This window comes from Drosophila biarmipes, chromosome 3R (genome assembly GCF_025231255.1).
Source record: "Drosophila biarmipes strain raj3 chromosome 3R, RU_DBia_V1.1, whole genome shotgun sequence".
Classification (NCBI taxonomy): domain Eukaryota; kingdom Metazoa; phylum Arthropoda; class Insecta; order Diptera; family Drosophilidae; genus Drosophila; species Drosophila biarmipes.
The window spans coordinates 17,883,903-17,911,192 of NC_066616.1; the positions used below are offsets into that span (position 1 = coordinate 17,883,903).

Genomic DNA, 27,290 nt, shown 5'->3' on the forward strand with positions numbered 1-27,290 from the left:
AAAAAGCATTTACATGTATTTATTTTTTAAAATTAAAATTCGGGTTAGTCATTTTTTGTTATTTTTTATTTATTGGTATAAACTTTCGTATAAATTTAGAGTGCATTGAAAATGATATTGCGCGTGATCGACAATAACGCTTGAGTTAAAAATCTTAAACGCTTCTCTAGCAATCAAAGTCTCAACTGTCCCCCGACTTGCAAGCCGCCTGTCAAAAAAGTTGCCGCCTCTTCCCAGTTGCTCTGACGCAACAGTAGTCTTTGTCTCGGTTCTTATTGCTTATCAACATTCAGCAGCAGGCTTAAACTTCAAGTACACGCCAAAAGGGATGGTCACATGAGGCATTGTGACACTGAGAATAAAAACTGTCTTATAATAGCAAGAAACGATAGTAATACTTTTGCAATTAAAACCAATAATACTTATATAAAAAAAGTTATACAAAATAGATGATTATTTTTCATCTTTATGGCTGCCTTGTTAAGAAACTCCCTTTTTACCATCTCTTCCCAGAACCCAATAATTTTTGTTAGTGTGCCACAGGATGCCCCAGTTTAGGGCACGCTTTCAGCCCCGACTGCAAAGTTTCCGGCAGGCAATTTGGGGAAAACAAACAGGAAAACTTGCGATGCCAAAGGCAGGGAACTTGTCTTGTCTCGTGCACTGCGCAGCTGCAGCCGCTCGCAAAGTTTTTGCTATTTTGATAAATGCCACAGCACAGCTGAAATTTATTGGACAGAAGGCAACGCCGACGCAGAGAAAATTGAAGCATGCAAATGCAATGTGGGGGAAAGTTGTCTGGAAGACTGCCGACTTGACTCGACTCGACTCGAGACTGCATATCTGCAGTGGGCCTAACCCACATTTAATGGGCGGGCTGCCTGGCAACATTTTGTCCAAGATGAAGGCAATGCTCCTGCAGCAGTGGCAGCGCCTCCAAAGTTATGATTAATTTGTGCGGCCAAGTTTTGCCTGCCTGCCCGCCTGTGCCGCCTTTGCCGCCTTTGCCACCCACCGAAAAAGTTGCTCCATCCATCGGACTGTTTGCTGCCACTATCTGGAGGAGCAGACGTGGCAGCAGGACTCCTGGAGCAGGAGCAGCCTGCTGCCAGTAATTAAAGGCGCTTTGGCCGCCCAACTTGCAGGCGGCAACTTGCAACTGGCAACCGGCAACCGATGCATCGCTTGAAATTCCATTTAATTACGCTGAGTGTTGAATATCTTTAGTGCGCTAATTAGAACTGTGCGCAAAACTTTGCTCGGACACCGAGTGCAGGAACTCGCCGGAAAATTAAGCGGGGAAAAACGCTGCAAATGAAACAATCGAATTTGGCCAACGATCCAATTTGCACCAGAAGTTCCGTTCCGGCCATCCTGGACGGAGCAGCTGCAGCCGGCTGTCTGGGCCCGACATTTTTGTCAGACTGCTTAAATTGTTTTACGAAGATTATAATTTACTTCTTGTTTTTAAGGGGCGAATTATCCTGCCGCTGAGATCTTGGAGGGGTTCGGCGAAAGTTTGAATTGCTGCAAATGGCTTATTGTCCGGAATCCGATTTGAGGGGAACCAGGTCGATTACAATATTTTATATGTTTTTCCTGTATTTGCTTTGTTTTGCTATATAATGACTTAACGAGTTAAAACATATGCATCACTTTTAATGACTCATTAATTGCTTCAACTCATATTAATAGCTATTATTTTCTTTCTTTAAACCAATGAAATTTACACTTGAACGCTATTAATTGTTTTTCAATGCCGTACACCGACTATTGAAAATCATAACCATAAATTGCTGCCATAATGCCCATTGCATTTGTAGATGTAAACTGTTTGCCATTTTTCCGTGAATATGATCCCTTTTGAAATATTCTTAATTGAGCAAAATGCCAAGGAATTCTTTTGAGCAGATAAAATATTTCGTAAATAAATTGATTTACTTAATTACTTTTCGGAGATTATTCAATTTGGGTCAGAAATTACATTACGAAGGCAAACATTTTTGTTTTTGCCCCACAAGCATTGCAAATTTCGCAAATACTCTCGCAAAAAGCTAAAACATTTTCTTTGATGACCTATTGACAGAGTCGTGCTGAAATAATAACTTTTTCCCAACATTTAGCCTCTGACATAAGCCAAAAACCGTTTGCGGAAAATCCCCAGGGAAAACCAAGCCGCAAATCAACACACACATAGAAATACTGTCTCTTCAGCACGTACATACAGGTACATAAATGTCCATCAAAGTCACTGGCAATTATTTTGATATTTGCGCTGGCATTTTTTGATTTGATTTCCTTGTTGGTTTTGTCCAAATCAATTTATTCGAATGGCCAAAGTGCGAAAATCTGTTTGATAACCTCAGTTTAAACGGAAAGCTGCAGGAAAAATGACCCAGCGACAAACTGTAAAGTGGCCAACTCACAAAAAATCGGGCATTGAATTTGTTTTGCAAAAATACATTTATAAATGCTGTTGCCATAGGCGTTGAACCAAAATTGACCTATTGAAAGTTTAATGTTTGCATACAACAATTTCCTGCACAACAGAAATAACAATGACAACAGCGACAATGTCGGGCACAACGAAAGTACCAAAGTACGAGGGTACGTGGATGTTCTGCTGATGCTGACAACTACAACGGGCTGCGGGCCGAACATAAAAATACAGAAAAAGTACACAAACAGCCCTGGAAAGCTGGAAAATGAAACCCAAAACAAACCACAGCCAGGACGAGGACAGAACCGGAGGATCCGCCGGAGGAGGTGGCTCCACGGGAAGCCGCGCGGGCAGTTAAATCGATACACTGAGCGTATAAGCGAAACAAAACCAATACCGAGAGGCGGTGGCACACTGCCGGAATTTGCATTTGGCTTTCACCTTGCCCGGAACCCTAGTCCCGCCCCCCATCCGGACCGCCACCCACTGAGCAGCCCCAGCCCTGCGGCAGTGTGTGGGGCATGTCAGTGGTTGTCACCATCAGCATCACCATCAGAATCACCAGTGCCGTCAGCGCCGACGATATTGGCTTTTTTCCGTCGGACTCGGGGCTCTACGGGGGCAGCCGGGGGCATCCCAGCTTTCGGGGGCGTCACTCTGGAAAAATCAGAAGGCGCCCTGACATCCAGTAAACGCATTCTATGCCTGCTTTGCCCCCCAAACCGATTCCAATTTTTGTGATGGCAATGGCAGCTTGGCAAAGTTCGCGGCCACCGTGTCTTCTGTCACATGTGAAATGAGTTCCATTTTGCTTAAATTTCATTTTTATGGTTTCAGACGAGTTTATCACCCAAGCAGAAGCGTCAGAAAAGATGTCCATAGAAATGAAATTTACAATAATTTCTTTACTTTCTTCGTATTTGAAATATAGCAAACCACTGTAGAACTCGCGCTTGTGTCCATCAATTGACAAGCGATTTTCCGTTCAGTTTCGGACAAGTTGAAATTGCTAAAATTTGCAGAACATTTTTCAAAAGTGAAACAAAAAACTATCTGCCAACGGGGAATTCACCCACTTTTATTCGGACTATTTGCTGAGCGAACTTTTTGCATTCATTATTGAGACTTTTGAGGGCGTGTGAAACATATTGAATTATTAACAGTGAAAAATGTGGCAAATATTTAATAGCAAGTGCCGAATTTGGCAGTCGGCCATCTAGCCCAGGCATTTTACCGGCTAATTTCGGCGGTTTCCTGTTTAAGTGAGGGCCGGAAAATATCGCCGAGCCATTTGGCTACAAACTACATTCCGTTATGGCCTGAAGGGCGGGTATTTTGGCCTGATAAGCTGAAATGGGCGAGTGGAATGTGGGCCACAGAGTCGTGGGCTCCTTCGCCATCGATGTAAACAAGCTGTCAAGGATGGCCAGCAACGATTTGATTTCGAAGAAGTGTTTCCTTAAAGTGTTTTACAAAATAAGAGTTCTTAACTTTATTTAACATTACAATAAAAATATAACTAAATATTTTGGAGTATTTATTTTATGGTGATTTCTCAACTCTAAGATGAAGATTAATTTGAACTTATGCTGACTGTTTATCTGACTGAAAACTCTGAGATAACATTGCAAGGAGTAAACAAATTTCTCTTTTCAAGTAACTTATGTTCATGTTAAGTATTGCTGACTATTTTTTCTTTTCAAGGAAAAAGTATTTTACTGAGTTTTTGATCGACCTCCCTCCACGACTTCACTTAAGCCCCAAACAATTACGTGGCACTAAAAAAGTAAGTGCAGTTTGAGTTTTAATCCGCTCCCAGTACTCAGTTCGAACGGAATCTGGCTTAAAGTTGGCCAACTCAATTGGCCCGTCTCGGTTTGCCCGCCCCACAAGAGCGGAATTCGATTTGGCCACTTTAATTACGAGCGCGTAGGGCGTATAGGAACCTCCACTGGCCAGAGGAGCATCCGCCGAGTGGCGATAAGTATTTTGCCTGTCCTATCTGCGCTTCCCAATCGCCACTTCCCTGGGGCCTCCGCCTGGGCAGTTGGAAATTCGGCCAGGACCATGTTAGTGATATTTTCCGATACATATATATATATATTTGGCTGTTGTGTTTCCGATGCCTCTTGCTGCCGACACAAATTGCTTAAAGTGGAAAATTGCTGGCGCTGCATTTGTTTGGAGAGGGGGGAAATGGGTGTGTGTGTGGTCCCAAACTCACGATTTTCCTCTCGGCTTGTGCCTGCATTTATCTTTTATTGGTTTCTTCTATCTCTTCCGCACACCAAGTGCTCGTCATCATCCCGTTCCTCCTCCGCCACCGCACTCGCAGTCGCATCCTTCCCAATCAAATCAATATTCGATTGATGCGAGTGCTATTATCTTTTTATTATGAGCATTTATCTGCCGTTGGCTGCTCAATTTACCAGCTAATTTTCATGCTGCTCTCGGGCGAATTAGTGCGACTGGCCTGTGATTAATTGATGGGGCAGCTGCGGGCACTTGTCACCGCAGCGATTTGCCATAATCCATCACACGTTCCACGTCCCACAGCCCAAATTCCGGTCCTTCGTCCGGGTCGAGTAGTAACCCTTTTCGGGCCCAGGCCATCAACTGATTTCTTTATCGCCATCGATATAAGCCAGAGATGTTTTATGGGAAACAAATGCCCGGCCTGCCTGACAGCCGGTCTGCACCATCAGCAGTTGCTACAAAGTACGGATCACAATCTCATAAACTCGATTCGAATATTTGCTTAAGAACGTCATAAAAAAGGCAAACAGGGATAAGCCGTAAAACCATGTCTAGAGCGATGGCTACTAAACATTTAGCTCTTGGTGACCCCGACGCGGCCCCTCGCCCCATGATAAATATGTTCCGGCCATAAAAAAGTTGGCTCGAGTTCGTTAGGCCGCGCCCGATTCGAGTTTTTTAATTGTGCTTTTGGCCAATAATTTTTTATTGCCTTCTAAACGCCGCCCGACGTGCAGAAAATTAAAACAATTGTCTGGGTCACCATGGCAGCCTCCTCGTCCTGCCCAGCCCTTCGGGCATCGTCAATAAGTTGGCGAAATAAAATGCGGGCGCGTACCACAAAATTGTAAACAACATATAATTTGATTGTTTGTTCCAGAAGGTTGGGAAAGCGTTTTATAATTAAAATTTGTACTGCAATTGCTTTAATTAAAGCCGCAAGGTGAGTGCCAAACTTTACGACCAATACAAATTGAAGCCGGTCGGTGTGAGCTGAATTCGGCACTCGTATAATTCGAAATAAGTTTCGCACGGGCAAAGTTTGCTTTCAAATTTATGGCGCTTTCTTCAGGGGCAGACTCTAATTAGCAGTGGAAGCCTCGGTCTTGTTTTGGCATCTCAACGATAACCTTAACTTTAGTTTCAAGGTATGTCAACAAAGTGCAGAGCAGGAATATTGAAACGTTCTATAAGGTAAACAGCATGTAACTTATAAAATTACACTTCTAACTAATAATAATTATCACTTTTACTTTATTACTGAATAAGACAGCCCTTCAAATACCTACACAACTTTTCCCTTTAAGATTTATGTAAGATATTCAATAATATATTGTATAAATTCAGTCATGCCACTCAGAACTTCGACTTTTTGGGGTATGTTGCCCAGGCCTTTGCATCCCCCTGGCAACTTTGCCCCTCGACATGACTAACGAATTCGCTGCGAAGACAAACTTGTTGTTTGCCCCTCAAGTTGGTGGGTTATCTCCCGTCGAACATCATCATCAGCACATCAGCTACGTAGCAGCATCATCAGCATCCCGGCATCAGCGCCATCATCATAATTTTCTGGCTCCGCTTATCGAACTCAAAAAAAGTTAAGAATAATGTACACTTCAACATTTGTGCCATAGTTTGAAAAGAAAAAAATCTGCGAGAGATTGCGGAAGGCAATGGCTGATGGCAGTGACAGTGAAAGGAATGGGGATTGGGATCGGGATTCTTGGAGGGAAAGGAGACAAAGACCGGGCCGAAAATAGCAAACATAACTCGGCAAAAGAATTTCCTCCTCGGTTAAGTTACCAGCTTCTTTTGTTTGCCTTTCACCAAGTTGGACAACATGAGTTGCCTTTGTGTGAGAGTGCCAGAGCTCGGTAATGCAAATGAAATGAGCTTTTGTTGGGTGGCCGATAATCATTAAAGCCCACCGGATCGCAGGCACCCAAAGTGCACTGGCTGCTGGCCATTCGGACTGCGAAATGTGCAAATATTTATAACTGCAAACTACGCGGCAAATTCATCAGCCCTAATAGCCTGCCAGTTGGGGAAACAATGTGCGGTTGCCAGGCGCCGATAGCAAACCCATTTGGAATCCTCTCTGGTCCTGGTCCCAGAATATGGCTCCACTTACCGCCGCCCTCCACCGCCGGTATTCGAACTCCCCGAGCTTCGCAGGGCATCCCATCATCGATGCTGCTCAATGCAAATGTTGTTGATAATGATTTGCATTTACGCGCATTACAGAGAACCCATTTCAGGAATGGAAAACTGGCGTGGGAGCACTAGGAGAAAAATCAGGAATATTTTATAAAAATTTGTGTCTTGGAAGGAAACTAAAAGTATTGTAAATTATTAAAAAATTCCTTTTTGGGTAAACTAGAAATATATAGATTTAATTTTTTTGGTGCACATTGATTTACTTAAATGTTGGATATTATAAGTAAGCTTTCTACCTTAATTTTGAGAGTTCAAAAAAGTGTGTAAGTGTAGCGCCTGTTTCAGTTCGCTAATGCAAAATGTGAGAATTCTTCGGACAGAAACTTCTTGCGCAAACGCAATTTATCTTCCTCAAATTGAACCGTTCCAGAGATACGTGTCCGATAGCAGCTTTGACGTATTTCAGAGGCCGAAATCGAGAAAAAATGAGGATTACCCCAAACTTATTGTGGGGATAAAAGGAAGCTAATGCCAACGAGAGGGGAAACATACTTTTGTAGTAATTTGTTGACCTCGCCAATTGCCTGGTTCAATACAATTATCTAAAGATTTCCACAGATTTATTTACTTGGGACCTATTTACTTTTTGGACAGGATTTCGGCGCTTCGGCTGTATGCTTTCGATTCGACTTGTTTGCTGTTTACAGAAATGCGAAACCGCAAACACAACTACCACGCCCGGTTCAAATAGCCAACTTAAGACAACAAAAAATACTTGCGAAACCTAAGTGCTTCGAAAACAAGCAGAGTCTCTAAAAAAAGATGTTGTAACCAAAAGGAGAGGAACAAAAAGCGCGCTGACGGAGCGAAGTGCAAGGTAGAGTAGAAGGCCAACTTTGGACATCAAAGGATCATAAAACGCACTCGCACTGCCCCTTTGAAGGAAGGCGGGACTAAAAGGGGTCCTGTCTCGGAGCAAACCCAATTATCTGGTCTTGGGTCACCACCAGAAGCAGCTAAATTTGCTACACGACAAAACGGTCAAGTCTGGGCCAGATGTCATTGGGTGCACTCGACCTGTTTCTGTTTCTCATGTAGTCCTTTGGTCATTATAGGGAAAGACTCGAGAAAATTAAGAAGTTCGGGGAATGAACGGAAGAAAAAGCACGATGAAAGCTGAAAATGGTATAATAGGAGGGGTCAGCCCAGACTTGGAGGGTTCTTTTAAAAGAACTAACTGAAAGACCTTGACATATGTGAAAATTGGACGACCTGCCTTAAAAGAAAAAAGTTCATAGAAAAGAGCCATAAGGAAAGAAAGAAAATAAGAATATATTCTTATAATAAAGAAAACTATTGAATACCATTTCAAACTTATGTCAATTCTTGCATGAATTTTAATCAAGGCTTTTACCAGACTGGCAATAAGTACTCCGTTCTCTTGTTTTGGTTCCCATAAATCCATTCCAAAATTCTAGACTTTTTTGGCAGAGTATCATATTTATCCATTGCCTTTTTTGACGGCCATCATGTTGTCCTACTTTGAGTTGTGGTACGAGCTCTGTAATTTGATTGCCATTCGCAGACCGGCTGGAGTGAAAATTCAAATAGAATGCCTTCGGAAATCCAAGCTCGGACCGGCAATGTTTTATCGGATATTGAATATATTTAGCGAAGAGAAAGGAACGTATAAATGTTGGATGAAACTGTCACTTGAAAGTGTTCGCTTTACTTTCACTTTGCACTCCCCTCCTGCGTAGCTTATCTTAAAGTTTTATTTTTGGTTTTTCTTGTTGTTCTTCGGGTCTTATTTTTGCCCGGCGAGCGTTGAGCAAGGACATTTCCAACTGGCTTCATCTTGTTTGACTTTTCCTGCCTTGACGCAGGCCCTGCTGAGTTGTTGGACTTAAGCCAGTGGGGGTTCTCCTTCTGGGCCCCTGGTACTCCCTTTTCCCGATTTTCCCGGCTGTCTTCGGGCGAGTCAGTCATCAGCATCAGCAGCATAGTGAAAAATATTTACTGCCTTTCGTCGGGCCCCGGCTTTCTCCAGCGCGCCCCCGCCCCAGGTCTTTGTGTTTCTTGAAAATTGCTTCGCTTACGTCCATCCCACTCGCTTGGAGGAAAATTCTGCTACTTGACAGGACAACGACAAATTTTACGTGTTGTTTCTTATTTTTACCCCTTACTTTTTGTTTGCCTTTTCCTCTGCGCCATGTTTTTTATACTGCCCATTCTCTCGGGGAAAAGGGCGATGTGATTTCCGCTGCAATAAAATAGACTGGCTACCTTAAAGGCTTTATGACCCTTGGAATTCGCCAGTTTATGGCTTGTGTTATTTTTATGCACTCTACTTGGCTTTTTCCCCTTGGCCAGGCCATAAGTCTTGGCTCATCTTTGTTTGCCTTTCGTCACTTTGATGTCCCGAACAAGGTCGACAAAGAGTCGGGGTCGAAGTCGGAGTCAGAGGCAAATTACCATAAAATATTAAATTATATATGCATATCCCCAACGAGGAAATTCGTTTGCTGCTCGCCTCTTTTTATCGGCCACGTAAAGTGAGGGTCAACTGTTAAGATATTCGCGAAAAATGGGTTATGGCTGGACTTACTTAGGGTTACTGTGGCTTAATGTGGTCAAATCCTTACATTTATCCAGTAGAAGTGTATTCTAGCTGGCCAAATAATCAAATTTAAAATTTAAAAGAAATAATAAAATCACCGGATTTTCAACCGATACAAAGAAATCTGGCTTAAAATTTAATTTTTTGCAGCTGAAAACATTTTAAAGTATCACTTTTAAGCAAATACCCACAAATTTAATTCGCTTAGGTGCAGCACATAACTCATTCGAGGCATTTGCGCATTTAGCATCAAAGGCAGATTTATAGCACTGAAATATATTTAAATTAAACTTTTTCCATTTTAATCAACGGCACTGCAGTGGCTCGCCAGGGAATACTAATACGTCCAATCAATTAGTTAAGCCAGATAATATTCATAAATGTTTTACCATTGCGATGAACCAAAAACCGAGCGCGCACAGAGAAAGAACACAGATTTAAATAAAGTTTCACATGATTTATTGAGTGCCTGTTATTTATGATGGATTTTTATGATTCGGTTTTATTATTTTCATTTAATAATATCTCTCTGACAATAATCTAATTATTGATTCGATTTCACAACTTGAAATGGGGTCTGCTTAAATTGAATTGTACATTAGATTGAATTCGAATGCAGTATGGGTGTGGGGGATACTCGTATTGTGAGACACGCAGACATGAGAGTTATGGTAACGTTTTAACCTAATTACAGAGTCGTCAATCCTGCTTCGACGGGGATTCTGCTTCTCCTCCTTCTCCTCCTGCTGCTCCTCTCCGCTATTTACAAGGCCGCCTTTAATTAATCTCTAACCTAAATTACGTAACTGCAGATGGCGCAAAAGCTTACAAATAATTGGAAGTCGGACGCCACGACCAGGCGTTCAATAGGCGAGTCACGTCTGGTGCGCCGGCGGTGTGTTTGTGTGCATCGCTCCCTGCATCGCCCAGAGGACTCGAAGAACTCCAAGGACTCCCAGGAGACCCAGCGGCGAGTGGAACGTGCTCCGCCCGCCTGTCGTCGTCCTGGCCGCCGTGGACATGATGGCCGATGCGGAGTATTCACCTGTTGGCCATCGCAATTCGTCGTGGTGGCGACAGTTGCGATTAATACGAATCATTCATTTTGCCACACATTCGGGTAGATAGCTTGGGACAGAGTATGACGGGATGGCTCTGGCCCGAAGGCTGTTAACTTACCGCTTAGCACGTGCAGGTCCACGGACACGGAGACGCTGTTCGACGGCTGGCACGTATAATTGCCGGAATCCTCTTTCCGCACGAGCGGTATAATTAATGAGCCGATCTGCAATGAATGTTTATGTTCAGCGACATTCAACCAGCCAATTAACCCGGCGGTACTACCGTAAACACCCAACTAACCGTGTTCTGATTATCGCCCACCGTTCCGAATATGTTCCTATCTAGCTGCGTGTACCAGCCGGTCCGCTCGTCGCTTTCGCTAATCTTCTTCTGACCCCGGAACCAGATGATGTACTTGGGCGGGTCCAGGGTGCCGCGGACGATGCAGTGCAGCGCCACCTTGCTGCCCGCCTTCACGAATCGGCTCTGATCCCCAATCAGCTCAGTCTTGGGTTCTGAAAGGGAATACACAAAATATATTTATAATTATATAACATACTTATAATCAAATTGTAAGCTAATTTAATTTTTTATTTAATGTTCAATATAATTTTTTAATTTATTCATAGTACTCACTGACTATCTGTAGGTGCACTTTGGCACTGAGCTTGGGCTCCGTTGCCATCTGGCACTCGTACCACCCAGCATCGCCAGGCTCCACGTATTTGATCTGCAAGGACCAGGTGTAATCATGATCCTCCTGAAATATCGACTGGAAACGCTCGTCCGCTATAAAGGTTGTCTCGTCCACGCTGATGATGTGGTTATCGCGCATGCGTACCCACGAAACGGGTTTATCAGACAGGCGATGTATCTATAAATGAGGGATAATCATTAAGAAATAAATGGGAGATAATAGCTGAATCGAGAAGAAAATGACTATTCAATAATTAACTAAGTCAGTCCCAAAACGAAAACTTTCCCCTTCCATATGTTCCGCTTTTATAAATCCCGTAACTATTAAAAGGTCAAAGCTGAACATATGATAGATTAGATAGATTAAGTTCATTTACAAGTTATTTATCAATCTTAAACCTTTAGAAAAACTCCCCTTCCCAAAATCACTCAACTATTTAAACATCAAAGCTCAAGGCAGCCAGCATTTACATAACTATTATTATGTTAATCTTCGGCAATCTGCCGCTAATGAGCTTTCACATTACACAGATTGCATTCGATGTTGCCTAATCCATACATGAATAATTACCCCGGCCCGACACACTAATCCTGAACCGTTTGCCTGTCGTTTCGGTGTTAAGTTGCAAAGGAGGAAAACAGAAAAAATGTGATGGCTCGAACGAGTGAGAGGACGTAAAATCTGAGATCCAAGTGAATGTCTGAAGCCCGGAAATGGAAATGAGGTCGGATCCGAGGGCGGATTTCTGGGATGAGGCTGCGCATCTTTGTGCTAAAATATTCTCACAGTTGGCGTTTTGCTTTTGCCCTGTTTCTAGGGCCTGGCTTGCTCCTGTTTTAGCCCGGTTCCTGCTGCTATCGCTTGTGGTCCGGCCCAGATCAGCATAATTTCATTTGCATATCAACAATTCATTCTGTTTACGTTTATTTTTTATGACATAAACAAGCGCCCGGGCTGAGGCTTCTATTTGCCGTTTACAATTCCGCACAATTTATAAAAATATACGTATTTATTTATTTTTTGCTCGGCTCTTTTCAGAACCTGTTCTTTGGGCTTTGTTGAAGTCCATTCAGCAGATATCCTAGATATATTTTTGGGGGGAAGAAACACCTACGAACGCATGTAAATTTGATGTCTGTTGTAGCCGGATGCAAAATACACTGTGCAATATGTATGCATGCAAATAAGTGTTTCGCTCTTGCCCCACCCCCGCCCAGATGTATCTGTATCTGTTTCTGTGCTCGTATCCGTATCTGTGCCTGCGGATGTGTGAAAGCGTGTCTGTGTGCAATATGTAAATGCTAGTTTTATCTCCGGTCCGTTGAAATTAAAAAGGAATTCAGAAGCAGAAGGAGGGGCACCGGGTAAGTCAGTCAGTCTGTCGCTGGCCCGTCTTCCTTGGCTCAAGTTTCGAGGAATTCGTAAGTGAGTCAGGGTCGTTTGCCCCGAGTGGTTAAAGTCCCAGCGCTCAAAATAAAATCCTTGGTGACGTGTGTGGCCTTAAGGTCTGGCTAATCCGTTTAAGTTGTCCAGAGGAATTCACATTTTTGGAAATGGTGGAAGTCCCTGGATAATCTCCTTTTTTGTTTGCTGAAATTTAAAATAATGGACAAAGCTCTGCAGAAGGGTAAATAAGCTCTTGGAATGTAATTGGCAGAGGTCTTGCCTTTCTGTGGCTCAGATTTAAATATACTTTGTCTAAGCAAGCGTGAAAGGTCCTACATATATGTATGCTTTTGCGTATATATGTATTCCTTTCCTTTCATAAATATTTAAATTTGGTTGCTTCTTAGCTTTAGCTAAGCGTTAGCTTTAGCTCGCCTTTCTCCATTGTAGCCTATGGGTCTTACATTTTTAACAACACCATTGATCAATGTGTATGGAATTTGGTTAACCTTTTTTTTTATAGCTTCCTTAATAGGATAACTCTTTAAGCTGCTTAACAGGTTGACAGCTATTTATAACACGTGACTTTTAATTCAAATATAATATTCGCAATTAAACGTAATCTCGTATTAAAAGGGGTTTTTTCAGAGCGAACCTTTAAGGCTTACCCGACTTATGTCACACGCCATGGCGCGACCTAATGGCTTACCCACCCAGTGGATTTTCCGGCGAACAACAAGCAAACAAGTACACTGCAATTTTGGTTCTAGTGCTTTACGAAAATAAATAAATTTACCTGCAGTTTAAAAAATTAAAACATATATTTTTCCCTTAAAATCTTTGACCGAAAATATCTCATCCTTTTTTGGGGGTTCCCCTGCTAGCATACCCAAGAGTGGTTTGTGTCCCAGCTATATTTTTCGAGTAACTTTTCCTAGCATGCTTATGTGGGCAACCATTTTTCAAGTGCACCTGCTCCTCACTCAACTTCGACTCACCTGGCACGGCATGTAGGCGTGGTTTCCGTTCTGGGCGGTGATGTTCAGCACGGGCATTGTCAGATTTCTCCGCGAACCCCCCTCCCGGTGGGCGGCCAGGTAGGAGTGCTGCTCATTAAACACCTGCCGGCGCTGCTCCTCCGGTGACATTGTCACCGCTTCGGCGGATGTTTTGGCGGCCTGGGCCTCCGCCTCCGCCCGAGCGACCTGAGCCGCCTCCGCCGCTAACTTGGCCGCCTCGGCCGCATCGGCAGCGGCCCGGTAAGCGGGCAGATCCGCTGCCGCAAAAACGGGAAACGGCGGCAGGAAGGTCGGAATGGAGAAGCCCTTGGTCAAAGAATCAGGGACACCCGGATGCGCCGCGTTCACCATCTTTTCAATGGAGTTGCGCACATCCGTTTCCGCTGATGCTGGATAAATTGTTGATATGAGCATCTCTGCTGCGGTCTCAGTTGACGCTCCTCCTGCTGCTCCGGCTCCTGCTGCTTCTGTTTGCCGTCCTGCGGCCTGAGTAGTTAGCCCAATTTGTGCTGACTGGCTGGTTGCTATCGTTGCTCCTGCCACATCTGCTGATGACATGCCCCGGGCCACGGCTGTGGTGGTAGTGCTCCATGAGCCTGGTGCTGCCTCTGTTCCAGCTGCCGTTTCTGTGGCTGTCTTTTTTGCTGTCGTCAAGTTGCTGGCTGTCGTAATTAGATCGTTTTGTGTTGTCATTGGCCTATCTGCCAAAGTGGATCTTGTGGTGGCCGTCCAAACCTGTCCCTGAGCAGCTTTCAGTCCCCGCGCCAAAGCCGCTGGATCTGTACGACTCTCTACAGGCTCTGGAGTACTGCAGGTGACTGCTTCTGTGGAGGAGCCAAAATAAAGCAGAATACGGTTGTTTACTGCATGTTTGTGCAAACGAAATGCTAATTAGAGGGGTTTGCAGTTAAAGCTGGTGATTTGGTAAGGAGTTTAAAATATACTTCAGGAATCTAAGAAAATCAACACCAAATGGCAAGTAAAAAGATATGTAAAAAGAATATTTAAAAAGCATTTAACTTTAAAATCTACTAAATGTAATGCACTTCTGTCATTTAAAATGATAAAAGAAGTGAAAAAACGTATCCAAAAAATATGGTCTTCTGCAAAACATATACCATTATTAATATGGGTATACTTAGTTTCATTTTTACCTTAAAAATAAGAACAAGTTTAAAAAGCTCACCCAAAAAAAACATATTTTGTATACGGATATTCTTGGCAAGCTTTAACCCAAAATTAAAATATAATCATCAAAACATAAAAATTCTCGCTCGACAAGCGTAAAAGTCCTAAATAAATAAATGTAATAAATGTCTGTGCCACACATCAAAGCGCTGGCAAATTGAGAAAAATTATTGCAATCGGCTTATGCAAGGTGGATGAATTAAAATTCCGGCAAAACAAATGGGACTCGGAAAATGAGTTTGGGGCTGTCACACACACACTCGCACTTGCAGGACCCCTGTGCATATACATATACATATTTCGTTTCAGTTAATTTTCAATTACGCTTTTATGCTAATTAAAATCATAAAAATTTGCCGCTTAATGTCACCGCCTGTGGTGGCTTTCATTTCATTTTGCTCTCTGTTTCCTTTTTACTTTTATAATTTTTTGCCACAAAAGTTGTTTGTTTTTGTAGCTTTGGCTGCCTTTTCCTTTCACCATTGCCGGTTTCTGTTTCCCTTTTAAACTTTTCCTTTTTATGTTTTCGACTTTGTGCCCTAGAGGAAAATTAAGCATGAAAAATAAATGGTAACTTTAGCCTCATAATCATTTCGGCTACACGTGCAACTAACGTCCTTGGCTGGGTTAATTCAAAGCCACACACCTCTGTGCTCTAGTTAATCAAATGAAATGCAGCCGAACTAGTAAAAGGGTATATTTATTTAATATTTTCAGTGGCCTGCTTTTATTTGTCATTTATTGCAGCTATCGCGAAAATATTTTCACGATTGATGGCCAAACTAAAATCAATTTCTGCCCCATGCTATTGATTTAAAGCCCCATCAATTGAGGCGAAACTTTATTAAAAGATTACAAAGCTAATAACTTCAGGCAATAAATTTGTAAAAAAAAATAAAAGAATTTCTTCTCGGCTAGGAAAAGGCAACACCATTGATTAGCTCAACACACCCACTCATAAAAAGTTATTCTGAGCAACTTTCTGCCCCAACACTCTGGCAAGGACATGTTGCCCCAGGACACTCAGCCACTAAACTGAGGGGCGCGGAGCATTAGGATGAAGAGAAGCATGAACTTGGCAGTCCAAGTCATTGAAAAGAAAAGTTTTTAGCAAACCACAAAAACAGTGAACAAGAAAATGAACATGTCCATCTGTAAGCAGTTTTAGTACAATATTTCTGCCACTCTTGAGAGCAACTTTATAATGTTTATGCAAAAATCATTCAATTATATGTAGGTAAGTAACATTACAAACTGAAAAATCCTACAAAATCGGAAATTTGCGTGAGCGGAAAACCAACTCATTTGCGGTAAACTTTCCACTGATTGGCTGCAGGCTCAATGGCCACCGAAAGGTCTGGGATTTGGCACTGTTTTCCCGGGCCAAGATATCACTGGGCTGATAAAGTAGAATTTGCATTTTTAAATTATTTCATTTCACGTGCTTGTCAGAGCCTTGATTTAGGTAGAGCAAGAAATTTCGTTACCTTTCGGCTGCCCGGCAAATTCTACGTGTCTGGTTGCACACACAAAAAATAGGAATAGGAAAAAGCCAAAAAAGTGAACAAAAAAGAAGAAAAACCACAGGGCAACCGCATAAATTTCCCCACGAAATCATTTCGAACGAATGCGTGTGATTTGGCTGTGTTGATAAGGTCCACCCCAGGCCCATTTCTTTGGCCACGAAAAAGGTTGCAAGCGGGTTTTTTTTTGTTAAAATGCAAATTGAAAATTTCACTCCCACAAAAATAGTAAACTTAAAATCCACTGCAGATGGGTATACTTTTTCTCTTTGCCTCTGTTTGATTTCGTTTTGTTTGGTGTGTCAAGATGGCAGATCCTTTCCCAAAGGGGATGAGAAAAAATAAAGCCCGAGCGGGTTGGCTCAAGGCAGAGTTTGCATTTTCAATTAAAACCGATTTAGCCGGCAATCAAATCGGGTTTGATTTCCCTCAAAGGAATTTGCTTAGTCAAACAAAAAAGGAGAAATGTATTTTTGTGGTGCATTGGGTATTTGTAATTTCTTGTAGCTACGCACTCGTAAGGCTGCCCACAAACTATTCCCCCAAAGCCGATTAGTTCACAGGGTTTTTGCCGTGTCCCGGTTTGTTTGGCTTACCAGGAAAAAAAAGCGGTGCCTACTCTCAGCCAAAAGTGTGATCTAGCCATTTAGAGCACTTGACGACAGTCCATCCACACACACACGAGGCAGGAAGAGTGAAACGTGCAATAACACTCAAATTGTTTTCTTGTTTTCCCCTACCAGAATTGGCCGTTTCCATGGATTGTGGCCCAAATCCGTTCCCCCAAAAGCCCTCGGCCGCTTGTGTGTCCGGCGGGACCTGGAGTTCATATTTTAAGCCGGCTCGAGTTGGTACGTCGGCGGAATAGTAATGCCCACAAATTAGCCCGGCGGCTGACGCAAAAATTACTGAAATTGGCATTCAGACTGGAATGGCCGGCACACATGCCTCGCCAGCCACCAACACTTATGTAAATTCTGAAATTGGTTTAGGCCACTACAAAATGAACAACCGCATTAGGCCAAAGCTCATCAGCATCTCGCCAATGTCATCCAAAGTGGAAATGGTCAGACAATGGGTTGCAGGTAGAGGTAAGGCTAACAGAAGATAGCTTAATAACTTTTAAGTCAAATAAGTATGTGTAATTTAACTGGTTTTTGAAATTAATATATGTCAATATTCATTGAACTTATGTAGGCTAATCTTATATCCTAACAAAAAGAAAACTAACTTAAAAAATCACATGGCAAGAGGTTAAGTACTTAACCCCACATTACATTTTAGCTCGTATTACAGTATCCTACACTTATTTTCGAAACAGGTTACTAAGAACTGTTAGCCAAAACCAATATCTATGCGCCCTTGTATACGAATGTTATGAAATAATTAAAAGAATAGTGTTTGATTCTCAAATTCATGCCCTAACCCCAGGCAGTATAATCATGTGTAAGTGTGTAAATTTCCCACAAAAGCTTTACCAAAAACTATTCCATTTAATGCCCTTAAAAGTAGCTTAGTCCTCCCATTGTCCTGTTGCCTGCCGTGTGCCGTGTTTCACTCTACATGCAGCAGCCCTGGTTTCGCAATGACGCAGTCACCTGAAGGATGACAGGATGGGAGTTCAGATAGGGACAGGGCTTCGGTCCAGTCTGGCCCATATGGTGTACTGGTCCTGACACTTTGACCCCTTAGTTAATATTTCATGGATTTTTGCCTTTTATGGAGCAGGATAAGGGAAGCGGCAACAAAGATGGGAAGAGATAAAGGAAGGATATGAAAAAATGATTGGATTTAGTTGGCAGCATGAGTTTTTCTCTCCTCTATCGATTAACCGACGGAGATAAAAACTGAAATTTAATTAGTCTCAAAATATTTCTTGGTGAAAAAATGTTTGAAATATGTTGGCAGTACTTCATGGTTCAGGGAACACCTAATTGCAATATTTTTCATAAGCCATCGTATGTAAATATTAGTTTTGCAAATGTTTGCCTTAAAATAGAAGCAGGAAAAAATGTTGAATTAAAAAAGATTTCCCGCTGATGAGTACGTGCCCTCAGAGCATTATTTATAATTAGTTTTTTTCGAATATGTACATTGTAAAATTATATAAATTACAATATTTAGATAAGATCTACCTATGCATCTGTGCGCTGTTTTTTAATAAACCGCCGTGGGCCTGAAAGCCTCTTGGGCTTCAATTTTATAATTCGAGGCACTTGCAACTTCATCGTTCCGCCAAAGGTCAAGAGGCCTTAATCCGCGCAATCTTCGTGGCACGTGCATCATTAGCGTGGCACCAGGACACTCAGGATGCTCAGGAAAGCCGCATCGGGTCTTCATTTTTCATGTAATTATAAAAAATATGCGTGGGCCAACAAGCCAAAAAACACCACGGAGTAATTACATGTCCAATAAAAAGTCATGGCTGTTTGGAAGGACAAAATGACGTCGACGGCAGCGGCAGAGCGGCCGTAATTAAAACGCCGAGCGGTTGTGGCCAAAGGAAGACGGAGAGCCACTTGACTCGTGGCCATCTGAGGCTCATCCGCACCTGAAACGGCATCCGAATCCGAATCCTGCCCGCATCCGCATCCGCCGGCACTGGTGTTTATGAGGATAACCAGGACAGCGGCGGAGGAGCGGCCGACACACATTCTCGCATAAACCAGAAAACTTTTCACCGGGGAGCACTTTGGATTATAGCCGCCTCGAGTGCACATAAAACACGAGCCTGAGGACTCAGATTGCTGCATCTATCTAAACTCATGAGTAACTTCGCTCGGAATGGTGGGGTGGCGGGGTCGCGGTCTGGGGGATAGTTGTGTCGCCAGATTTGTGTTGCTCCAGCTGCGGGCTAGCGAATCTTAATGAGTCCCCTTTGGGGGCCGCCAAGCAATTAAAGTTCAAATGAGCCAAATTACAAGCTGCGAGTAACATCAAATGGCGGCCCTTGGGGATGTATTTATATAAAGAAACCAACTGCCAGGGGGTGGGGTAAGAAATTAGGAAGGACGTCTCAGAAAATGAGAAAATGAGACAAACCTAAACTAGAACTAAGCAAACAAACTTTCAGGAAAAATCTCTCCTAATAACTTAAGTGGGAATTTAATATTCCAAGTGAACAATACGAGTATTGCAACCTACAAAACCTTAAAGGGTAAAGTATTTCATTAGCTACTTTTGAAAAACTGCATTCCGCATTCCCTTTGTCAGGGAGTCCTCCTAAAATGTGTACCCAGGGTAATAAAAAGAATACGTCGCCTCGGCAAGGCCATTAACAACTTTACTCTAGTAACACGCCACGCCGCACCAACAACGTGCAACATCCAGCGTACAACAGTGCGTATACGCAACGCTGGGCAATGCTCCAATTTCAATTTACTGCGAAACTGAAACTGAAATGAACCTCAAAGGGGAGACAACGAGTGCTGCCGCTGCTGCTTTCTTTGCCGTTTTACTTTTGGCCCCGTTTGTTGGGGAACACGTAGACCGAGGAACACGATGCCATAAAAATAAATTGAGCCAGGGCACACAGTCACCCAGGAAAGTGGGTTGTGCCGACAAAGAGAGTCTGGGGCCGATGGGCCATATTGAACGCACCCCCCAGCTCCGGCTCCAGTTCCCGGGTTGAATAATTTCCAGAGTGACTCCCGACATATGTTTCAGTTTTGAATGAATCCTCGGATAATGGTGGCCGAGAGCAATTTCACACTAAACACAAACATTTCCATTTCCCCCGACACCCACTCATCCCAGGGAAAGCCACTCGAATAACAGAATGCCATTGGTATATCATCGCAGCCCACACTCATGCAAATGTATCTTTAATGCGTAGACAGCGTTTCTGTTTGCCCACTCACATAGATACAGCCATACGTCTGCATAAGATTTCACGTCTACCGTTGTGTGCGAGAGCTATTTATTTATTTATTTTGTGAGCACTCGCATTCGGTAATTGTTTATTGATCGATTTGATAAACGCCACTTTAAATACAATTTTCGACCCCTCGTCCGGGTTTTTTACTCAAATATTTATGGGAACGCCAAGCACTTGTGATCAAATGTCATCGCAATGTGCATAAACATAAATAATTTATGATACAAAAGGTTCAAATTGATGAAGATGAATCAGTCAGGGGATGGGGATGTGAAGCGAGCTGTGGTCGATGGCAAAAACCTTTGGGAAATTAAAAGCCAAAAAAGTCGGAAATCTGAGTTTAGATGAATTTGAAGTGGATGAGGGGTTGCCTTGGTTTTCGGTTGTTAAAAATAAACCCACAATTGTGGAAAGGGTTAGCTGGAATGTTTCAGTTGAATAACAATGGGTTGTAAAATAATTTATTTTTGAATATTTAAATAAATGCAGCCTGTTGTGAGCCATTTTAAATTGGACTTGTTCAATTTTCTTTACTTAAAAGATTCGTGAATTTAAAGGCTATTTTTATACATCTCATGTTTGTTATTTATCTTAGCTTTACCAAGATACGGTTTCTTTGGTGACTACTGACTCTGCTTTCTCTACTATAAATCAAGAGAAATAATTATGCGAAATCTTAACAACACAGAAATATAAGACTCTGTTCTTATCTAGTGATTTTTATGGCTTGCTGGAAAATATTTAGCCAGCCCAAGTTTGGGGCAGGAGGAAGTTGTTGGGGGCGACTAGGCTGGGCAGCAATAAATAAGTAAACAAACGTTGACCAGAAATACAATAATATTTCAAAGGGCCTCCTGCCAGGATATGGTATCCCCCGTCCGCAGGATCTCCTGCAGCGATTCATAAATAACCTCCGAGGCCCAGAGGCTTCCTTGCTTTGTATTTTTCTCTTTTTTTTTGGGTGGTTTGTCTTGTTCTTTTCACACTTCGGCAAGAAATAAAGACAAGGCTCGTTGACTGCCGCTGCACTTTGTCATTTGTGGGTCATTTCTCGCCACGTCTTTGTCGCTAGTTCACTTCACTCCAGCCCCCTCTGAACCCCCTTAGCCTCGCCCCATTGCCATTCTCCGAGCAATTAAATGGCCCATATACACACACTTGTTGTTGTCTTTGATTGCCCAAAGCGTCGACGCTGCTGAAGCTGCAGCTGCCTCTGACCCCCTCTGAACCTCTGAATAATTTAAGCTCACATTTTGCGGGCCAAAAGCGCATCAAGGCCATTCGGCTTACATTGTGGACGTGATTGTGTGTATGTGAACAGGAAATTGTTAGTTGCATGGCGAATGAGAAACAGTGGGCCAAGTAGCGAAGCGCAAGTTACTCATCCGCAGCGTTGCATTCCGTTTGGCGAAGTTTGTAGTGAGTGAGGGGGTGGATAGATATATCTTTTGGACATGTTGAATTTAACTGATATATATTATATATATTTTTTTTTATTTTTAGAAGGGGTTAACACTTTTTGTAAGGCAAAATATTACATCTTAAACTTAAAGCTGGCTCCTGTAATCAATTTGCATACCCACCAAAGGAATGTTTATGAATTTGCCAACAGCAACCTGTCAGGAATTTGCCACAAACATCATTAAAGCCCAAATTATGCAGGACAATTAAAATTCCGTGTAAGACATTCCAGCAGAATGGCATCGTAACACACGCGAATTTTCCCCGGCATCTAATAAACCCATGTGGTGCAAATTATTCCACCGTTGGACATTTTGTTGACCTGCGGCACTGTCATGTGTGTCCCCCATCCAAACTTTGCTTGTGTTACAATATTTTCCGTCATCACAGGACCTGCCGTGGCTGAGGTCAACTGACAATGTGTGTGAGTGTGCGCGTCTGCCTAAGGGATCGTATCGTCATGTTGTTGTTTTGGTCTCTCCGCAAACCCATTTATAACTTATGAAGGTAAGCAAACACTTTTGGCCCTCACAGCGACACACGCCGGGACAGAAGGGCTCGACATGACGACCCCTTAGCAAGGCCTTAAAGGATTTCGGGCCATTTGACCAGGTGTAACAAGACGGGGCGTCGTCGGGAAGGAAAGGTCAGGCCAAGTCAACCTGTAGGCCCATCAACTTTGCCGGCACATTCCCGAAATTAGCAGAAATCCGGGCCCTATGAAAGCAAACAGAAAAACGATTGCACAAGTCCCCCAGAAATTTTCGAAAAAATTAGTATGAGGTTTTCGAGAGAACAAAAGCCGGCAGCAGCAGGACAAACTTCGGCCGCATTATATTTTTAACTTTTTTTGGGGAGTTTTGGAGTTGGCTTACATCTGCTTTGTTGGCTCATTCTGTATTTTGGCATAACGAGTTGCACTCAAACTTTCTGAAAGCGCATTTTGTAAAGAGTTGTAATGAAGGGTCCAGAAGAGCAAACAATGTGGGGGAAAGCGAATGGGGGATTTGGCCAGGGTTAGTTCCACGCTACCGAAAATGTGTTTATTAAACATTTTTTGGCAAGTTTTCAATTTTGTTAATGCTTTTGTGGGGTCGCTCGGCAAGAAGGGGAGGAGTTGGTCTTTTTCAAAGGAGCTAAAATTTATTGTTTTATTTTTGCCTGGATTATCGGGCAGTCGAATGAATGAGCAGCTGCTTTTCTGCAAGGGCAATGGGGTTAAGGACCTGGCCAAACTATTTTTCATTCTCACAATTTGCGGAAGCGGTCATGATGATCATGATTCATTTTGAAACTTTTTACTTTAAGAGCTGCGGGTAATTGTTCCTAAAGTTAAATAAGCTGTTGGGTTTTTTCGTGTTTAAACAACCAACCACTGTAACTTATATATGTATTTATAATTTTCAAAGGTCTGAGTGCATTGATTTGGAAACAACAAGTACGTTGAAGACTAAAACTTTTTTGTATTAATTAAATTTATATGAAAATATTTCACATTTTAAATGAAAGCTTAACCAATTTTAAGAATAAGCGTCACAGGTTTATTCATTTCCTAAGAGAATACATAATTAAACCGCCGGTGATAGGATAATAATAAACTTATTTAATTAAAAATATTTCTTGTTTGCAACGCGAAAAAGCGTTACCTTTTTCTAAAAATGTATAAAAGATTAAAAACAGGCCTTCTCCTTTAGAGATATAATCCGCCTTATCACAAAATCTGATTTGCATTTAAGTTTTAATTAATAAAGGGTTAAGTTAATTATTCCACTCAATTGCAATTTTACTTGTAGCTTTCATTTCAAGGGATTATAATAAGTTGGATAAGAAACTAAAAAAAATCCCTAGTATTGGTAAGGGTACAATTAAATAAACTTCTCATTAAGTACAAATAGGTTGCCTTAATTGTGTAACGAAATCAAATTAACTTTTGTAAAGTAAAGAGGAGAAAGATAAACTGAAAGTCTCCCCTAAAAAGTCTTCATTGCGGAATGGCGCAACACATTTTGTCTACTTTTATGGGCTATTGTTTTCCTATTTCGCTGACCCCGTGGCTTGTTCTAATCTAATTTCAGCAAATCAAATGAAACAATGGGAAGCTCAAGCCCCAACTCAACATCCGCAATTTCCAAGGACCCCGGTTACGCAGAGGACCATTGCCTCCTTCTCACTCCCCCTGCCGATCCAGAACTACTAAAATAATTTGCCAGCAGCCATGTCGCGTCTTGGTATCCGCTTACGAGGACCATTATCCATGTGTGTGTTGCCAAGTGTTTATGCGCGGCTATTTCTCCCGGTACTCGGAATATAAGGGGAGTAACAGGAGAAAGTTAAAAGTACTCTTGATTACTATGATATCCTGGAAAATACGGAGGAAAATCCTTTAACCTACACATACTCTTTTTTATTGAATACCTTAAAGTAAGAATACCTCTAAAATCTTTAGGATCTTAAACCACCTTCAAATATCTTTTTTTAGGTGCCTAAAAGTAGGCTACATTATATTTTAAGGTCATTAGTACCATTAATTTATTCAACAAGATAACTTTCCTTTTTTTCACGGCATACTTTTAGACACCTAAGGCACTCAAAATTTATTTTCAAACCCTTAAAATTTCGGAAACAAATTTCTATCTCTACGAGGTATCCCAACCGTTTATAGAATTCCTTCCTCTCACGAGTATGTGTTGGAGTGTGCGACGTGAATGCGTTAAATTAAATCAAAAATGTATGAAAGTCACACGCACACTCACAAGGAGTGGGGGAAACCCCCGAGCTGTACTTACGTATCCCAAGGCCAAGAGCCAGGACCAGGAGGACGGAGCTGGTGCTGATACGCAGCCAAGACGCTGGTCGGGATGTATGGAAAAATCGGCGACACCACGGCGCTCCTCCGCCTTCCGTTCGTCCCGTTCGTCCTGCCACTGTCATCTCGGTTGTCAACGTTGCTGTCCGGGTCCTGGATCTGCTGGTGCTGGTGTGGGTCCTTCTGCTCCCTCAGTTCCTGCTCCTTCTGTTGCTCTTGCGACTCTAGTCCTGCGTGGAGGTCCCAGTGGCCCAGTTCCTGGCTGCAATGACACTTACAGCGCCTTTTGTGCGCTCATTGTCCGCCTGCCTCCAATTGGGACTCGTTTGCGGCATCGAATCTGGCTCCTCTGGCTGCTCTGACTCCTCTGACTTCCCTTGCTCCTTAGGACCAGAGACAGGATCTGCTGATTGCACTGCGCCGTCTTGGCTGGCAAACTTTGTCGCATTCTCTGCCCGGCTCTCCAAATCCCAGTCGAAGTCTCAGATAAATAGGTTTATTGAATTAATACACTTGGGGCTGGGTCCTGGCTTGCCTCTATTTGGTTTCCATCTAACCTCCGTCCTATTCCATTTTATTTTATTTTATTCGATTTTATTTCGGGTTTTTCAACAACAAAAAATTGCAACTATTCTTTATGGGCCACAAGTTTTTCGATGCGTTTTCTCCAGCGATTTTGTAGCAGTCCCTTTGTTTGCTCACTGCGTCTGTCCTCTCGTGCACTATTTTTGTGTTGCTTGATTTATATATTTATTTAAGTGTTTTCGCCTTTGTTGAGTGCTAAACTTTTATTGCCGCTGCAGTGGCACCAACATAGACAAATAAACTGGCATCAGAAGTCGACTTTATTGTATGGTAATCCAATTTGTTTATTTAGGTTTTTGGCCTTTTGCGAAAAGTTATTTAGCCGAACATCACAAATCCGTTTAAGCCCTAATAAACAAATATTCCTAACAAAGTTGTTTGCTACAGGATTTTATTATGTTTATTAAAGTGGCTTTGCAATAACCGAATAATTTACTGGTCAAAGCTTAGAAAGTAATATTAAATTTGAATTAAATCCACAAAAAAAAATATAAAATGAAGACCAAACCAGCCTGCAAAAAATTTTATAAAAATAAAGTTCAAACTTCAACTTGTTAAGTTGTGCACTTTTAAAGTCAACTTTTTAGCTGCATAGTTTAAGAACTCTTCAAGAACAATTCATCATCCCAACTTTTTATTTCAACAGCTCAATCAATGAACAAGCCAAGTGCTTGAACTTGCCAAGAAATATAAATCAACTTATTTCCACTTAAACTTTCATAATCATTTAGCAATTAATAACATAGAATTTTCTTTTCCGTCGCCTCTCAAAAGTTAATAACTTGCACGGCAGAACTATCACACAGTGTTCCCGATGACTAATGGGCAAAAGTTTTGGGACAAAAAACCCGAGGAACTTGGGCCATTTATAGTGTTTAACAAGTTTCACATTGCCTTTCGATGGGCTTTCTTTAGGTTCAAAGTTCTTGGTAATAAGTTACAATAGCCATATGGTGGGGCTCTAAACCGATTGTGGTTCATTTCTGTGCAGCTTGGATGGCTTATATTTAATGATTTAACACGTGAGAAAACATTTACACTTCAGTAACAATTTATCGCATAATCCGACTCGAGAATATTTTTTCTTTCGCCTCCTTACGTTTTCTTCGCACAGCCCGAAATGATGCACAATAATCCCTTTTTTACGTTACGCATCCTTGGAGAAATCCCCAGTTTCTTTTCGCCCTGTTTTCACTCCTTGGGTCCTCGGTTCAGCGCGGCATTCTAATATCCATTTGAATACGGCCAGGGCAAACAAATTTTAAAAGTGATTTCGGCAAAAGGCACTCGACAGGCGGCACTGCAGGACACAGACACAGGACACCCGAGGGGACATCAAGTGGTTTAACTTTGTCTTAATTTTTCCTTTCTTTGTTTTCCCACTTTTGCATATTTTTCTTCGCTTTTCACATTTTGTTTTTTTTCTTGAGCTGCTTTCTGAACACAAGTCCCATTCAGAAATCGCGTAAAATGAACTTCTGGTTGCGGTTTCGGTTTTCTTTTCCCATCCGAGTCACGTCCACGCACACCGGATTCAAATTTTCTACTGAATCGCGTTCATGCAGCGCCATCCCACTGACTTCTTACCATTCCGATTCGAAGCCATTCCGCCGAGCGTTCCACATCGGGTTCTCCCCTGTTTCATATCACATCGACTCCCCATCTCGGCTCGGATTCCGGTTCGTTTCGACCAACTTCCCCAGCTTTGTGGCGTTCCCATGCCTTCAGTTGCATTGGATTCTTGGAATCGAACCTTCGGGTAATTCGCCGGCTGTTTGTCTGCGCCTGCGCTTTGAAATACTTTGGCAGCGGCGGATTGAAGATTTATTTTTTACTCCTCGGACACTATTTGTAGATGACCAACAAAACACTTGTATCCGCCGGGCAGTGCCCGCCTTTTGTCGTTTATGAATATCAATTGCGCGGCTAACCAGGATGAACAGTTGACCATAATACGGAATACCTAAAATGATATCTTAAGCAGAATGCATACGATTCATCTTTAAAACTGGTTGATCCCGCATTGAAAATATTATAATTACTATGACATAAAATAGATATAATGCGTATTACTTGGAAAACAATAAGTATCAACCATTTAATTTTCAAGATACTGAGTAGAACAACGAAGTATTTAACTTTTTTCCACCTAAAAAACTTTAAGAAGCCATACCTAATTTACAGAACTAAAGTTCGATTTCTATACTTTTAAA

The 27,290-nt window shown here is 42.2% G+C and overlaps 1 protein-coding gene across 1 annotated transcript; it reads right to left on the reverse strand.

Moving 5' to 3' along the window:
* Positions 1-9,915: 9,915 nt before the first annotated feature.
* LOC108032068 (uncharacterized) lies at positions 9,916-26,603 on the reverse strand. Its single transcript, XM_017105886.3, has 6 exons — positions 24,473-26,603; positions 13,617-14,461; positions 11,172-11,409; positions 10,836-11,050; positions 10,653-10,758; positions 9,916-10,518 (listed from the first exon to the last, which is right to left on the reverse strand). The coding sequence occupies exons 1-6, from the start codon at positions 24,615-24,617 to the stop codon at positions 10,349-10,351; spliced, it is 1,719 nt and encodes a 572-aa protein (XP_016961375.1). The 5' UTR covers positions 24,618-26,603; the 3' UTR covers positions 9,916-10,348.
* Between the last annotated feature and the right edge of the window lie 687 nt (positions 26,604-27,290).